The sequence below is a fragment of the Muntiacus reevesi genome, chromosome 8, assembly GCF_963930625.1.
Source record: "Muntiacus reevesi chromosome 8, mMunRee1.1, whole genome shotgun sequence".
Lineage (NCBI taxonomy): Eukaryota > Metazoa > Chordata > Mammalia > Artiodactyla > Cervidae > Muntiacus > Muntiacus reevesi.
Window position 1 is genome coordinate 58,124,163 of NC_089256.1, and position 16,457 is coordinate 58,140,619.

Consider the following 16,457-nt stretch of genomic DNA (forward strand, 5'->3'; position numbering starts at 1 on the left):
TCTGTATTGCGTCAAAGCATCCTGTTTGGCTTGTGTGTTTTTCATGGACTGATGGTTCTGGTGAGTAGCATTGTCATTTATCAACAGTTCTCTGTATCCAATTAGGATCCCTGTACCATGAAGAGAGAGAGAGAGATTATAATGGGAAAATCAAATCATTGATACCAAAGCACTTCTTAGGCTTCTCAGGTCAGTTCGGATGAAATACCTTGTTCTGTTGTTCCTATAAGTTATCAAAATATTCCAGGAAGACAATTTTTCAATATCCAAGTTACATTTCTTGATTGTCATCCATAGCTAGAATATAAAAACTTTTTTTTTTTTTTTTTCGGATCATGTTTCGGTTCAATTGTTTGGTTCAGAGACAATGGCACCAGGTTGATGAGTATAGCCTATTCTTAATTGGAGTATGTACTTTCCTTCTGCCATGAATTAAACTTATTACCAGGTGCCAGAATCGAAGAATCAGCACCACCATGAGGTCCTTCAAGTAAAGGTAAGCAAGAATCAGGGAAGGAAAATCTATACCCCTCTTGCAGAAGAAAGAGTAGCCAATCTGGGTCTAGAGTGAGTCTTGAAATCAAGAGACTTAGGTTGTAATCCAAGCATTGGTTGACTTCCTTATGCACTTAATTTTCCTATCTACAAACTGGAAGAAAAATCTTTGCCCTACGCTTGTCTGAGGGTTGTGCAATCAGATGAATTAACATACAGGGGAAAATTTTGGAAACTAAATTAGATCAATATGAATAGTTCTAAGGGAAGTAATCAATAACACTGTGGAGTATTTCTCAAGCTTGGGTGTTCAACTCAGGTCACACATCTGGTGGGAGGCGGGGGTGAGGCAGACACCCTCCTGCTCTGGCCCTAGATCCAGAACTTCTCTGACTCAGCAGTAGCACCATCACTAAGACATCCTGCATTAGTGTTTTCCTGGAAAGAACCTTGTTCTTTTACTTTGCAAACTGAAGAAGAAAGCATCCCAGCCCCAGACAATAGTATGTGAAAAAGCAGGGAGATGAAAGGGTAGTGAATATTTGGGGAAAACTGAGTAGCTCATTGTCCCTGGAAAACCAAAGAAATCGAGAGAAAGAAGAACACCTTCAGGAAGTCCTGACTGGGATGCTCAGCGTGGTTTTGGGAATTTGAGGATTTTGGACCAAGGAGAGACGTGATCTTTTGAAATCAAGCTTTACTGCAGAGAGTGAACTGAGGGAGAAGAGCCTAAAAATAAGGAGACTCAATGTGGCTTCCGAACAACAGGCAAGGGACCCCCTGGTCCTGGACAAGGGCAGACGGAGGAGACGGAGGAGAGGAACCTGCTTCCAGGGGCTCTGAGGACCTAGGGCTGGGCCCTGAGAAGCCTCTTTAAAGAGACTCAAACTTCTGTTCACATGTGAGAGTGAATAAGTAGAGAGCACAGAGGGTAAAAAGCAAAGGCCAAAACCCAAAGGCAGTCATTGTTTTCATGTCCCCGGACTTTCTGTGACCTCCGGCATCAGTTCCGTCTCCAGAAAGAAAGCCAGGGCAGTCTCTGAACTTGGGAAAGAGAGACAAACAGCCTTTGTGACCACCTCCTGTGTCTGGTATGTGCTGACTTTTTTTTTTTTCCAAGGAGATAAGGAAAATGTGTTTTGTATGCAAAAACACAGGCTCAGTTCCCAGCAATGTGCCTCTGATCACAGGAAAAAGAGCCAGGACCCTGCCAATATTTAGGCAAAGGCTCGATGGGAGGCCCCTGTGAGGAAGAGGCATTAGGACAAAACAGTGTTATGGCAAGGGAAAGATGTGTCAAGCTGGGCCAGGCGAGCGTGCAGAATGATGAATGGATTAGTGTGGGTGGGAACAGAACTGTTCCTCTAATATCCTCCAGTCCCAGGGGAAGACTCTGCAAAGTAATATGCCAACGGGCCAGCACCAAACAGAACAAGCCCCAGGGATTCGAAAGGTACAGCATAGATGCAGTGCAGGCCTGGGGTCTCAGAAATGCTAACCTACTTTAACAGTGAGGATTCTCACCTCCTCCTGAGCTGTTCATCCTATGCCACTATTCCATCTTGCCCATCTTCTGGGACTATCTGGTTTATTTAACCCAGGCCCACTAAACACTCACATGTGGCCCAGATCTGCTGACAAGATCCCAGACAATGGAATCTTTCCAACAACAACTCCCTTTGGTCTGAGTTTGTATGCCCAAGGCCCAAATCCATGTTGGCAGTCTAGGCCTCCCATTATGTCTTTTTATTTCAGTGCATTTCAACATTATGAAATGCTTTTAAAAAAAAAAAAAAAGAAAGAAAGAAAAAAGACAGGGACACAAATCCACATCCAGCTCAGACCTGCTAAAACAACACACCCCATGCAGAGGACATGGGCAGGATTCCAATCCGAGGAGTAAGTTGGTGCCACTGGGAGAGAAGGCACTTTGGACGCATGGGACGAGCCCTGGACCCTGACCCTGAAGACTCGGGCTCCAGAGTCAGCTCTGCCGCCTGATGGTTCTGAAAGCTCAAGCGGTTCGTGCTGTCTGTTCAGTTTCCACAGTCCCCTGAGGGTGTGTCCTTTCCAGCCTCTATACTCAGAGAGCCCCGGGGCTCAGTCTCTGGGCCTCCTTTCTGTACTCTCAACTCTCACTCCCTCAGGGATCTCATCTAATCTCATGACATTTAACATCATGGAAATGCTAATGACTTTACCTGCATCTCTAGCTTGGTCCTTGCCTCGGAACCATAGGTATGAATATTCACCTGCCTTGGCATTTCTTGTGTTCAATATCTAACAGGATGCCTTTAGCATCTCAACCTTCATGTGTCCACAGTCAAGCTCCTGATATGACCCCCACATCTGTTCCTCATACAGCCTTCCCCATCTCAGAAAGCAGTAACTCAACTCTTCCAGATGACCTGGCCCAAAGATTTAGGGTGTCTTTTACTCCCCTTTCTCTTAGACCCCACATCTGAGTCAACAACAAACCCTCTCAACTCTAACCTTAAAACATAGCCAGACTCAATCCCAGTTACTGCCACCCTGTTACAGGTCCCCACCCTGGAACAGACCACTATCTGCTCTTTGCTGGTTTGTTGCACCAGCCTCCTGGCTAATTGTGGTCATTTTCCTTTTTCATTGTGGTCATTCTCAACACAGTGACAGTAAACTGAATTACATCACCCCACTGCTCAAACCCTCCAATGGCATCTTGTTTAAGTTAAAAACTGATGTCCTGATAATAACCTATATGGATTATATGCTCTGAATCTATCACCCCATTCCCACATAGTAATGGCTACTAAGCCTGAACTGCATTCCAGCCACACTGGCCTCCTCATGGTTCAGCATTTCAGGCTGCTTCTACCTCTGGGCCTTCATATGCCCTTCCCCTTCCCCTTACACTTTCTTCATCTTTTTTTTCCAAATGTCACCTCTTAGTGAGACCTTCCCTAGCTACCGAATCTGAAACTGTAACTCTGTCCCTGCCCTTCCTGTCCCCCTTGCCTACTTCATTCTTCTCTTTAAGGACACTAGTCCTTAAACTAGTGTACCACATAGCTTACTTATACTGTTTTCTGTCTAGTTCCTCTACTCTCCATAAAGTCAGTGATTTAGTCACTTTGCTCTTCCATGTATCCCAGCACCTAGAACAATGACTATATTATGGCACATAATATATACTCAATAAACATTCATTGAGTGAATGAATCTTGAAAATACTGAGTATCTTATTATGTCCTCAAAATAAAATTATAGGCCTATTAAGATGGGAGTGAAGAAAAATTATTGGACTTATTTTAGAAGAGAGAGAATAAGACACAGGCTGAAATTTCATCACTACCACACAGGTATTTGTATAAGGTGACACCTTTCAAGGTAACTACCTTTCAAAATGTGAATACCTTTAAAGTGAGGTTGAGTCAGAGTAAGACAAATAACAGCTTGCTGCTAGAAAGGAAAGGAAAGGAAGATGATACGGGCATTCAGATAAAAAGGTCCAACTCCAAGCTGACCCAAGCAGACGGAAATCTTGATGTAACAACTAGATGACCTATTAGGGGGATCGGGGTCAGGGCACCATCCCAAATGCCTGAGGACAAAATAAGGCTAAGCAGAAGTTTTTGAGTGATGTCAGAGCCAGCAGGGACTCTTCAGATCACCTTACCTCTTTGCCTGATAAATGAGGAAACTGAGAGCCAGGGGAGGGAAAAGACTAGGTCACCCAAGGTCGGCAGCCTAAATGCCTAGATAATGGCTAAGCCAGGGCTGAAACCCAGATTTCTGGTTCTCAGGTCAATGAGTTTCTATACCACCACCCACCCTCACAAGGCCCTGTCACAACAAAGCCATAAAATAGACAGATTTCATTGCCCTGATGCATGCAACAGTACCCACGCAATGCCGAAAATGATCCCAAAGGAAATTTCTTAGCTGGGAGTCCTACAGAGAACCAGAATGGGACTTGGAAAAGAACTAAATTCCTTCTTGGGTATTTCAGCCAATGGGAATGGAGCCCAGAAATCACTGATGTTTTCTGTTTGGGGAGATTTTTTTTAATAGCTGTCTTTGAAGAATGAAGAGTGCTACCATGCTGATGGAAAAATGAAGTCATTGCTTTGAGAGATATATGAGGAAAAGAAAAGAAGTCATGCTACATATATTAAAATAAACCAGCTCTACCTCTTGGGCTGGGAAGTTAACCCTTGTTTTCCTAAATTATTTAGCAACATAACCAAAATCACCAAGAGGAAGAGCCCTTGAAGACTCAAAGGGGAGGCTGCCAATTGAAAAGGAAAGGATAAGAAAGATAAGGATGGCTGTTCAGTCTCATCAGAAAGAAGAGAATGAATATGGGCTTTGAATCTGGAATGTCATAGATAATGTATTATTTATTCCTTATAATAGACCTCCATGGCAAATCTATTATTCCCATTTTGATGAGGAGGAAAACGGGGCTCAAGGAGCTTAACTAATTGGCCCAAGGCCATGTCAAGTACGAAGGTGAGAGTTGGACCATAAAGAAGGCTAAGCACTGAAGAATTGATACCTTCTAACTGTGGTGCTGAAGAAAACTCTTAAGAGTCTCTTGGACAACAAAGGGATCAAATCAGTAAATCTTAAAGGAAATCGACCCTGAAAATTCATTGGAAAGACTGATGCTGAAGCTGAAGCTCCAATACTTTGGTCACCTGATGCAAAGAGCCGACTCACTGGAAAAGACCCTGATTCAGGAAGAGAAGGGGGCAACAGAAGATAAGATGGTTGGATGGCATCATCGACTCAATGACATGAGTTTGAGCAAACTCCAGGAGATAGTGAAGGACAGGGAAGCCTGGCGTGCTGCAGTCCATGGTGTCAGACAAGACTTTGCAACTGAACAACAACAATACAGCTAGTAAGTAGCAGAACCAGGACTTAAGTGTTTCTTCCTCAGATTTCATGATCTTGCCTTACTCCACACTATAACTTTAGTGCTTTCTCTAGGCTTCAGTTTCTTCTCCATAAAATAAGGGCACTTAATCAAGACACCTCTAATGTGTCTTATAGCTCTGATGGCCTATGGACTTACTAATGTTAGAAGTTGTCCTTAGTCGATGATCTTCTGGAGCCCCCTCAAGAGCCACAGGACTCTTGAGCCCCAAGAAGAGTGAGCTGATCCCCTGGCCTGCTAAGTTTGAAGGAAGTGATCAAGGCAGCACTTCTTGCTGACCTTAACCAAGGATTGCAGCCTCTCTAACCCCAATTCAGTGCCTATAGGTCTCCTCCTGGCTTGAACATCAAGACAAATGCACAGAACCTCCACTGGGAGAGGCCTGGGATCCTGAAACATCCCTGAGGTGTTTATTTATAACACCAAGGGTACATCTAACAAGTTCATCATGTGGCATGTGGCCATGTGTGCAAAGAAAGAACTGTCCCTGAGAAGTCTTTGCTAAAAACAAGGGCTAAGCTGTGAGCAATCCTAGCAAGTAGAAGGAACAATAAGGGAGACAGAGCAGGCATTCATAGATTGTACACATCTTCCTACAGAGCAGTAAGAAGCCTAATGCTTTAGCAAAGAGTTCTGGACTGAAACCAGGTGAGAGTTGGACTCCTTGCTCTGCCACTACATGACAGTGGGGTCTAGGGTAACTTTGATCATGCTCTAGCATGGATTATAGCTTAGACCAGTATTAAGTAATTGCAACAAAGTTTGACAAGCATCTGGCAAGGGTGCCAGAGCTTAAAAAGTGGAGACTCTCAGAGCAAGATAAAGCCATGGTCACAGGTGGACAGGCAGGAGCAGGGAGGTTTGACGGAGGGTCAAGTCCCCAGCAGGGACGGGTAGTGAGTAGGTAAACTGTGCCCAAATCCTAAAGAATCCAAGGGAGGTCATCAGGGAAGATCTCAGGGCTTATAATCATAAGCCTGGGTGCAGAAGAAAACCTATTCCTCAGGTAGGCGGCATTACCCCAGGCAATTCAGGTGGGTCACCTGGGGTTCTGATTCTAATTCAGAGGCTCAGGTGCCAGCCAGAAAGTTTGATTCTATGGGTCTGAGGTAGTGGCTGAGCACTGACATTTCTCTAAAAGCTCTCCAGTATTTCTAAACTACAGCCAAGGTTGAGAACATCTGCCATAAGCAGAGATCTCTGAGAAACAGAGCCCTCCCTGAGTGGCCACTGCATCAGGCTTTGCCAGACAGAAGGGGCTCAGGTATGCTTCCTGGATAAAGGAAAGAATACAGTGTATGTGAAGCAGAGGAAGTCACCAGCCAGTTATTAGAATCAGAGCAATTCCAAGAATAAGACTGATCTTATGCTGAGTCCCCTGAATGACTGGCCAAGGACTGCCTGCATCCCTCCTGACTATGTACATGATTGGCCCTGACCTGGAAGCTGGAGCCAGATCAAGTTTAGGTGAGGACCCCAGAAAGGGGGGAGAGGGGATCAGGGTGTCCAACAGCCCATTACAGATCAGGGACACTGGTGAATCTCAAGCACACATTAATGACTACGAAGCCTGATTGAAGAAATCTCATCTTTATTAAAGTACCCTGCCTATATATAAATGGCCCTCCTCCTTCCACCACTACAGATGGTGGTGACTTTCCCTTAGAAAGGGGAGTGGTGAGGGAAGAAGAAGGAGTCAGTTATTAACAAAAGTGAGGTGAATGAGGACCATCAGAAATGAAGGTGGCGTCCTGCTTCTTGCTTTCTGCCTCCCCCCATACCTTATTCTATACCCCTGCTGTCAGGAATCATCTTTCCTCCCTCTCCAAACCATATTGCATCCCATTTGAAAGCTATCAGGATTCTTGCACCTACCTATGCACTTCTCTATGGGCAAAACCCTTTGCATCTTTAATGCTCCCTCTCTTACTAATGAACCCCCAACCCTGTAGTTCTGGGTGCACTGCTGATCTTTGATGAGAGGAACCAAGCCTGGCCAGCATGGGAAAGTCTCTCAACAAACAGCCCAGGAAGCCAGGTCTCATTTCCTATATTCTGACTATCAGAACTGCTGAGATTCAGTCAGACTTGGTCCTTAAACTTTGAAGACTCTTCACTATATTGGAGAGACACTGATTTGTTTCCTAGAAATTTTGTGCTTTACTTCTAACACTCTACCTTCTAAACCTCTCCTAAATTTTCTGATGGTTCATATGCAGTGGGTGGGAAATCAAGCGCTATGGGGCTACACCCCCAACCACCATGTCCTCCCTGAATGGAGAGAAGCTGGAAACTGGGAGTGTGACCCTGACGTACCCAGGAAAAAGGGGGCAGCCGAATGCTCCCACCTCTCTCTCTCTTTGAGAGGAACCTATGCTGTGTGTGTGGAGACAGAGCTCTGGAAGAGACTCATACACTAGGCCGAGGCTAATTTAAGGCCACAGCTCCCGATGTGGGTGACAATGTGGGGTAGGGGTAGGGTGAACCAGAAGGCAAGGGTGAGCTCATCACTGTGGAAAGGCCCTTTAAGATCACCTAGTCCTGTAACTTTCAAACTTTTTAAAATCAGTTGGACCTTTTTCCATCCAAAACTCTTAAATAAAACTCCATCTAAAATGGAGCTGCTCTGATTAAAGCCAGAGGAGGAGGTAGGAGTTGGGGATGGGAGGTAGGACCAGGGTGGGAAAGCCACTCCCTCAGTCTCCCTTCCAAATGCAAAAGTCCCTAAGGCACTATGCAGAGCACTGGGGCCCTGGGTCTCACTTTGAAAAGCCAATGATTTAACCCAAACCCTTAACTTTATAGATTTTAAAGCTGGGTGATTTGTGCAGGGTCTCTGTGGAGTGAGTGGTGGCACCAGCGCTAGAACTTAACCCCACTCCCAGCCCAGGTCTCTCTTCACCCCCTCCCACCAGCTGGCTGGCCCCTCGGGCCTTGGGCCCCCAGCATCTCCCTGGGCCCAGCAAGGGAATCTTAGACGGAGCTGCGGAAGGAGAACTGCAGGTAGATGATCAGCAGAAGGACCGTGGCCCAAAACAAGCACCAGGGGATGGAGAAGAAATTGCAGCCAGAACCCTCCTCGGCCTGTGGCTTGGTGGGGCTGGGCGCCCGAGAGAAGGTGTAGGTGGTCGCCTCCTCCTCCAGCAGCTTCTCGCTGGGCTTCCAGTGCACGATGCCCTCCTGGCAGGCCTCGCAGAACTCGCTGCGGTGCCGCCGGGTGTCTTGGCGGCTGGCCACGTGGATGCGGTACTGGCCGCCGCGCTCGCCGTAGCACTGCTCGCGCAGGCTGGTGATGAGGTTGTCCACCAGGCTCTCGATGTTCTCCTCCAGCATGCTCGACTCGTCCAGCCGCGCCGTGCCACACTCGTAGCACAGCTGCTTGAAGACGCGCATGCGCACCGAGCCCGCCCGCTGGGCGCGGTCCAGGTACATGTGGAAGAGGATGACCAAGTGGGGCGACTGCCAGGTGTGCCAGCACCAGGAGCAGTGGAACCTGCGGGGACGAGGAGAGGCGAGAGGAGAGGACAGAGTGGAGACAGTGGAAACAGACTGCCCGAAGGAGGGATGGGGCAGCAGGCAGAGCCGGGAGGTGGAGGCGGTGTGTTTACGGCTCCCTGAGTTCATCAGCTTTCCCCAGGTGTGTGCTCTGCTAGGACCAGAGCCCGCGCCTCCGATGCACTTGGCATCCAGCAGTGCTCAGCCATCGCGGGCCCTTCTCTCTGCCCTGCAGAAGCCTCAGTGCCCTCCATCTCTATGCCCAAGGGCCTTTCCTCTGGGATATTGGCTCTGGGCAGCTTTCCTCACATGTAAAACGTGCACGTTGCATGAAGAGTTTTCCTGTTCAAATATACTTTGAGTCTGATAGCAGGGATGGCCCACATCACCTAGAAAATGCAAAATCCATCCACACGCTCTTACCTGTCAACAATGACTGTGAACAGGCCAGATCCAAATCAGGAGCAAATGACACTGTTATTGCCTCTTAGCCTCTGGGCCAGTGCCAAGATTACTGTGTCTGAAGTCCTGGATGTGGAGGCAATCTACACCCAGAGTGAGCTAACTGGAGCCAGCTGGGGCTCTCAGGCCATCAGCTGGGTCCGGAGGAGACACCTGCCCTCCCCACCCAGCCCCACAAGCCTTCCAGGCCCTTGAGCAGCTCCTGGGCCCTGTCAAGTGTCCAGTCCTTTTGCATCTGTCCTGTCAGCTGGGTAAGGGTTTCGACATTTTCATTTTTTATCTCTTTTCTTTGATTCACATCCTTTGGGGACTGTTTCCCCTCTCCAAAACCAAACTACAAAACTTGGAATGGAAAATGTCAGAACTAGAGGGACCTTAGGAGTCACCTAGTTAGCCCTTTGTTTTACTCTGAGGCCCAGAGAGTAAGAAAGCGGACACACAGTGAGTTAGAGGCAGAGCTGGTATCCAACACATAACAGTGCACATTCAAGATGTTTCTTGAATTAAATTGAGTGACTTGAACCAGGGAAAGAAGGAAGGAAGGCCTTGCTTCTGACCTCCAGGCTGCACCACTCAGCATCCAAACCTTGTGTCCCAGAGGTAAGCCTTTACATAATTCACCCACGGACAAGAATGCTGGAAAGTCATCTTGGACATTATTGTAAGTACGAATCATCTAGGAACCTTGCTGAAATGCAGGTTCTGATTCAGTAGGTCTAGAATGGGACCCAAGATTCTGCATCTTTAACAAGTTCCAGGTGATGCAGATACTACTGTTCCCTGAGGAACAAGGATCTATGCTAACCCTTTCTTCTGCCAAGTGGGGAAAGAGGTCCAAGAAGGAAACTGGATTGTTCAAAGGCCATGAAGAGTAGAGCTAGTTTCCAACATACTTCATGTGTTCAGTATTTTATATTAAGTCAAGCTGAATTAAATAGACTGAAACTGAATTGTTCCAGGACCAGAAAACAGATCTCTTGGCCCACAAGCCCCTCCCCCTTCTCTTGGCTTTCAACCATTTTAAGAGGTTGAAAGTGAAAGCCACTCAGTCTTGTCCTCCAACTCTTTGTGACCCCCAGGACTATATAGTCCATGGAATTCTCTAGGCCAGGATACTGGAGCGGGTAGCCTTTCCTTTTTCCAGGAGATCTTACCAACCCAGGATCAAACCCAGATCTCCGGCATGGCAGGCAGAGTCTCTACCAGCTGAGCCACAAGGGAAGCCCAAGAATACTGGGGTGGGTAGCCTATCCCTTCTCCAGTGAATCTTCCCAACCCAGGAATCGAACTGGAGTCTCCTGCACTGCAGGTGGATTCTTTAAAACTGAGCTGTCAAAGAGGTTATTGACATATAAAAGTAGATAAAACATCAGCACTTAAGAGCTATGACTCAGAGGGAAAGTTACTAGGTGCTGAGCGGAAGAACTGGGGTCGAACTCATATCTCCCAACTCCCAGTTAGCTCCTCTTCCTCTGCCTCCCAGTCTACAGTGGCCTCACAGCAAAGCTGACCCTTAGCACATGGGTTCTCCACGTTTCTGTCTCTTCTGGAAAGGCTACTCACCTGCCCGAAGCATGCAACTCCAGGTACTGCTTCCAGCCTGGAGCCAGCACGTTGTGCTTGAGGTTGGGATCGATGATGAGGTCCCAGCTGTCCGCTGGCTTTGCCTCCTCCATCTTCTCGTAGAAGATTTTCTTCCATTCACCTGTGGTCACACTTTTACACATGGTCTCGTCAGGAGCGAGGGAGGGCAAGCTCCACTTGAGTGAGAACACGGGGAGTGAGGGCAGGTGCAGGGCAGGGCAGCGCAATCTCCACGGTCTAAAAATCCTCATCAGTAGGACCGAGAGGAAGCGAGACCCAGCTCCCTCCTTTGTCCGCAGTGGAACCTGTTTCCACGGCAACCAGGCAGGGAGCCAAGAGACAGAGGTTGGGAAGGAGGGAGTCTCTGAAGGGGTGTTTCAGGGCCCCAAACTGAGGCTGCGGAGGCAGAGTTTGTGAATCTAAGCGACCTTAGACAGTGTGGGGGGCCTGAAAGGAGCGTGAGCTTCAGACCATCTCACTCTGGCCTGCCAAGGGCATGCAGAGGCGAGGACCTGGGAACTGGCTCAGCTTTACCTTGCTGCCCCTGGAGGTATCATCAGCATCTGGCTGCTGTGGTAACCATGATGCCTTTGGGAGTCAAAGAGAAATAAGAGATGGGAAGATGCAGACCTGTTAATAGATGCAGCAATAATAATAAACCCTCTCTCTGCACCCTCACCTGTCTTGCAACCAGCACTTTGCCATTTACAAAAACAATTGAAGGTCTCTTGACCCACAACTGTTATTGCCACTATACAGATCAGGAGACTGGGACTCACCTAGCATATAAATGGCAGAGCTCCTGGCCAAATCCAAGTTATTGAGCCTGTACCAGTCCATCAATTCGTTTGTCAAACATACCCACGTGCCAGGCTCTGTGTATGCCACACAGTTTTAACTGGGTATGTCCTCAGTAACCAGAATGCAACAGGATCTGTGCTGTGACAGCCATGTAGAAGAGCAGTCACCTGTGCACAGAGGTGGGACCATTGCATCAGCCTGGCAGAAGAAGAAAAGATAATCTTCAACTTGATTATAGAAGAGGAACATAATACCCATGGGGAAAACAACCTTTACTTTTGGTGCCTCTTTGGCTAATCTTTAATATATTTTCCTTTATAAAAGTCATATAGATTTTTTATAGAAAAATTGGAAAATATAGATCAAACAAGGCAAAGATAAGATTCTTCCTAATACCCATACTCAAGATAGTCACTGTTAATATTATGATATGCACACCCTGCTTGCTATTTTTCTGTACATGTACATGTGTATATATATATATATATATATATGTTTGTGTATTGCGTGTGTATGCATGTATGTGTGTATATATACACACATACATCATTAATATTATTCCATCTCGGAGGCTGCTTATATGCTGTTATATGGTTGAGCATAATTTATTTAGGAAACCCTCTATTTGGGGGCATTAATTTTTTTCCAACACTTCACAATTACACTCACTTCCTATTTGAATAAAGCTTATTGCTGAAGCTCATGGGCCTGCATTTCAAGCATGAGAGATGATGCTTCCTGCAGTTGGAAAACACACTTGTGGCTCTACTCCCTGTAGAAGCTTGATGTGGCTAGAACATGAGCAGGCTCTTTCAACAGTATAACTTGTAGACAGCCTACAGATTCTGAAGCTTAGGGATGAAAAAGAAGGGCCTCAGTCTCCTATCTGATACTCAAGACTGTCTTCCAAGTGATTCTCCTGCCTTTGCATGAATACTGGATGCTTTGGCATCCTTTATTTTAGCCTCAGTTTATTCAGATAGGCAGTGGGATAATAATGAAGCAGTGTCTCTGGTGATTAAAAGCGGGAGCTCTGAAATTACTTGCCTGTGTGGTTTTTTTCTCTTTTTTTTGGAATGCTATTATAGCCTCTTGGGTATCCTAATATATTTATATATATCATTTCAAAATGTGTGTTGATGTTTTATGTGAATACATTTTTAATTTGCATAGTAACAGCAATCACTATGTAGCACTTAAGTGAGGTGTCAGGCATTTTCCTAAGTGCTGTATATGTATTAATTTATTTCATCTTAATAATAATCTCTATACAGAGGTAATATCAGCAGCTTCACCATTCCTGTGATGCCATAGTCATTTGATGAGAGGCGCCCGGGTTCAGTGGAGAGAACACTGAACTGGAAGGTGGAGATATTAACATATATCCTCAGCCCTTTTACCGGCTGACTTTGTGACCACGGTCAAGTCACTTCTCTTAGTCTCAGTTTGTTTACCTGTTCAATGAAGAATTAGAGTAGAGGGCAAGGCTAAGGTCCCCTCTGACTGTAGCCACATATGAAATCAAGGAGCTTTATACTTAGAAACCTGAATCCTTGGAGGGCAAGAGGTAGGATGGAGGCCATTGGATGGAAGAAGGATGCTTCTCATGAGGCATTGCAGGCAGTGCCTGGGGCCAGGGTCTGTCTCTTTAGGGGCTGCTACATAGTTAAAGATCTCTGGCAAGGTGTCAATCCACTAGCTTTGTACAGGACATAATAAGAAGGACAGAAATTAAATCAGAGTCACTGAACATTCATGCTGGAAAGGATTTTTAGGCTCATTAAACTTTTATCTTTCAAGTCAGTATTCCTGTCTCTGAGTTAAGGCAGTTGATACCCAGAGAAGTACATAAACTGCCTAGCCTCAGAGGCGTGATGGGAGCTGTCTTACATTGCAGCCACAGGCCAAGGAGAGAGTGGAAACTGAGGATATTTCCAGGAAGTATGTGAAGCTGAGAGAAGCTTCTGTGAACTCGTTGTGAAACCAAAGTGTATTATCTGACACCAGGAACAAATTCTCTAGAAGTATTTTTGCAGTTGTTGCTACAATAAACATTATGATGAAAGACAAGAACAGAGAAGGTAAGAATCACCAGAGTTGTGTGTGTGTGTGTGTGTGTGTGTGTGTGTGTGTGTCCACATGTGTGTGTGTAACCAGCTGATGCAATTCCCACTGGCACAAATTAAGTTTAATTTAGAACCTGAGCTTACTATCACAGAGGTCTATGTAATACATCCTTCTGTATAGGAGAATATTTTTCTAATATAATATTTCTATCAAGGCAGAAAACCCTATGGTATTGCAACTTGCTTTCTATCAAATGAACTCTGATACCATGAAATCCACAATTTAGAGATTGCCAGTCTTTTAGCAATCAGGATTCTTGGACTCTAATCAATACAAATTGATAAGAGGCCAGAGGAAAAATTCAGGCAAGGCTTTGCTGGGACTCGTGCTGCAGCAGGAAGGGGTGGAAACAAGGATCAGGTTCTCTTGCTCATCCCTGAAAGGAGCAGCAAGTTAGTTGCTTATATGGGGTGAGGGTAGGGGTGGGTCCAGGGGTGGTGCCAGAGGGGTAGCTTAGGTGATTTGACCCTTGTACTGAAGGCAAGGGGCATGCACAGTACCTTGCTCTTGCTTTGGACCCGTCTGAAGTGGCAGTGGGCTTTTGGTCTTTTCATATCCTGATGTTCATACTTTGCCCTAATTGCACATCCCTGCAGTTGTTTTCAGCCCCTTATAGTGTCTTTTTTTTTTTTTTTTTTGCTTGAGGGGATGTTTGTCCAGATGCAAGCAATGCAGCAAAGGGGCCCTTATCCCAGCACGTCTCAAATATAGATGTCTTTAAAGCCAGTGGCCTCACCTTGACCAATTTCTTAAAGTTTGTGATCACAATTTAAATCCATTAAATGGTTTAAAGCTAAATCCCCAAGTAGAAAATAGAGTGTGGTGGGTGGGGGAAGAGAAAAAAGGAAGAAAGCTATGTCTCTAATTTGTTATTTGGCTCAATAAGAAATATTTCCTGAAGTTTATTATTCTATTATTGCTTATCAAAATGTTATAAAAATAAACATCCTCACTCTTAAAATAATACACTAATGCCAAGTGATTCTCAACCATGAACAATTCCATATCCCTAAAAGGCATTTGGGAAGGACGGGGATATGTTTGCTGGTTGGATCAATGACTAGACATTTCTGTTGGCACACAGTGCCCGGAGACCAAGGATCTAAATATACCTGACAGTTCCACAACAAAGAATTGTCCTTCCTAAAATGACCTACCTTTCCTAAATCCAAATAGTAAGTCCCTCCATGATCTGTTGATTTGCTGGTATAAAGAGCCTAGATGGTAATGTCAACTTCCAACCTAATTAAACCATTTTTTTCTTCCTTGATGGAAACATTCCTCCCTTGGAAACCAAGATCTCTGAACCAGCAGAGTCCAAAGTTGTGGGGGATAGGAAGCAAAGAGTAAACCAAAAACAAACAAAAAAAAAAACTCTAACTAACTAAAATCACTAATAACTAACTAAAATCTCAAAAACCACAGAATGATCTCTGTTTGTTTCCAAGGCAAATCATTCAATATCATGGTAATCCAAGTCTATGCCCTGACCAGTAATGCTGGTTTAATGGTTTCATGAAGTTTAACGAAGTTTAATGGTTTCATGAAGACCTACAAGACCTTCCAGAACTAACACCCAAAAAAGATGTCCTTTTCATTATAGGGGACTGGAATGCAAAAGTAGGAAGTCAAGAAACACCTGGAGTAACAGGCAAAGTTGGCCTTGGAGTACAGAATGAAATAGGGCAAAGGCTAATAGAGTTCTTCCAAGAGAATGTGCCGGTCATAGCAAACACCCTCTTCTCCAACAACATAAAAGAAGACTCTACACATGGACATCACCAGATGGCCAACACTGTAATCAGATAGATTATATTCTTTGCAGTCAAAGACAGAGAAGGCCTATATAGTCAGCAAAAACAAGACTGGGAGCTGGCTGTGGCTCAGATCATAGACTCCTTATTGCCAAATTCAGACTTAAATTGAAGAAAGTACGGAAAACCACTAGACCCCTCAGGTATGACCTAAATCAAATCCCTTACAATCGTACAGTGGAAGTGAGAAATAGATTCAAGGGATTAGATCTGATGGAGTGCCTGATGGATTATGGACGGAGGTTCATGACATTGTACAGGAGCCAGGGATCAACACCATCCCCAAGAAAAACAAATGCAAAAAGCAAAATGGCTGTCAGAGGAGACCTTACAAATAAATAGCTGTGAAAAGAAGAGAAGCGAAAAGCAACAGATAAAAGGAAAGATATATTTGAATGCAGGGTTACGAAAAATAACAAGGAGAGATAAGAAAGCCTTCCTCAATGATCAGTGCAAAGAAATAGAGGAAAACAATAGGATGGGAAAGACTAGAGAGCTTTTCAAGAAAATTAGAGATACCAAGGGAACATTTCATGCAAAGATGGGCTCAATAAAGGATAGAAACTGTATGGACCTAACAGAAGCAGAAGATCTTAAGAAGAGGTGAGAAGAATACATAGAAGAACTATACAAAAAAGATCTTCGTGACCCAGATAATCACGATGGTATGATCACTCACCTAGAGCCAAACATCCTGGAATTCGAAGTCAAGTGGGCCTTAGGAAGCATTACTATGAACAAAGCTAGTAGAGGTG

The 16,457-nt window shown here is 45.3% G+C and overlaps 1 protein-coding gene across 1 annotated transcript; it reads right to left on the bottom strand.

Annotated features, from left to right (window-relative positions):
- Positions 1-8,392: 8,392 nt before the first annotated feature.
- RTP1 (receptor transporter protein 1) lies at positions 8,393-11,211 on the bottom strand. Its single transcript, XM_065943437.1, has 2 exons — positions 10,940-11,211; positions 8,393-8,912 (listed from the first exon to the last, which is right to left on the bottom strand). The coding sequence occupies exons 1-2, from the start codon at positions 11,209-11,211 to the stop codon at positions 8,393-8,395; spliced, it is 792 nt and encodes a 263-aa protein (XP_065799509.1).
- Between the last annotated feature and the right edge of the window lie 5,246 nt (positions 11,212-16,457).

What these genes read in the sequence shown, in the direction of transcription:
- RTP1 (XM_065943437.1), bottom strand. Translation starts at nt 11,211, where the DNA reads ATGAGGATTTTTAGACCGTGGAGATTGCGCTGCCCTGCCCTGCACCTG. An exon ending in GAGTTGCATGCTTCGGGCAG is followed by an intron (nt 8,913 to 10,939) that starts GTGAGTAGCCTT and finishes TCGTCCCCGCAG; the next exon opens with GTTCCACTGCTCCTGGTGCT.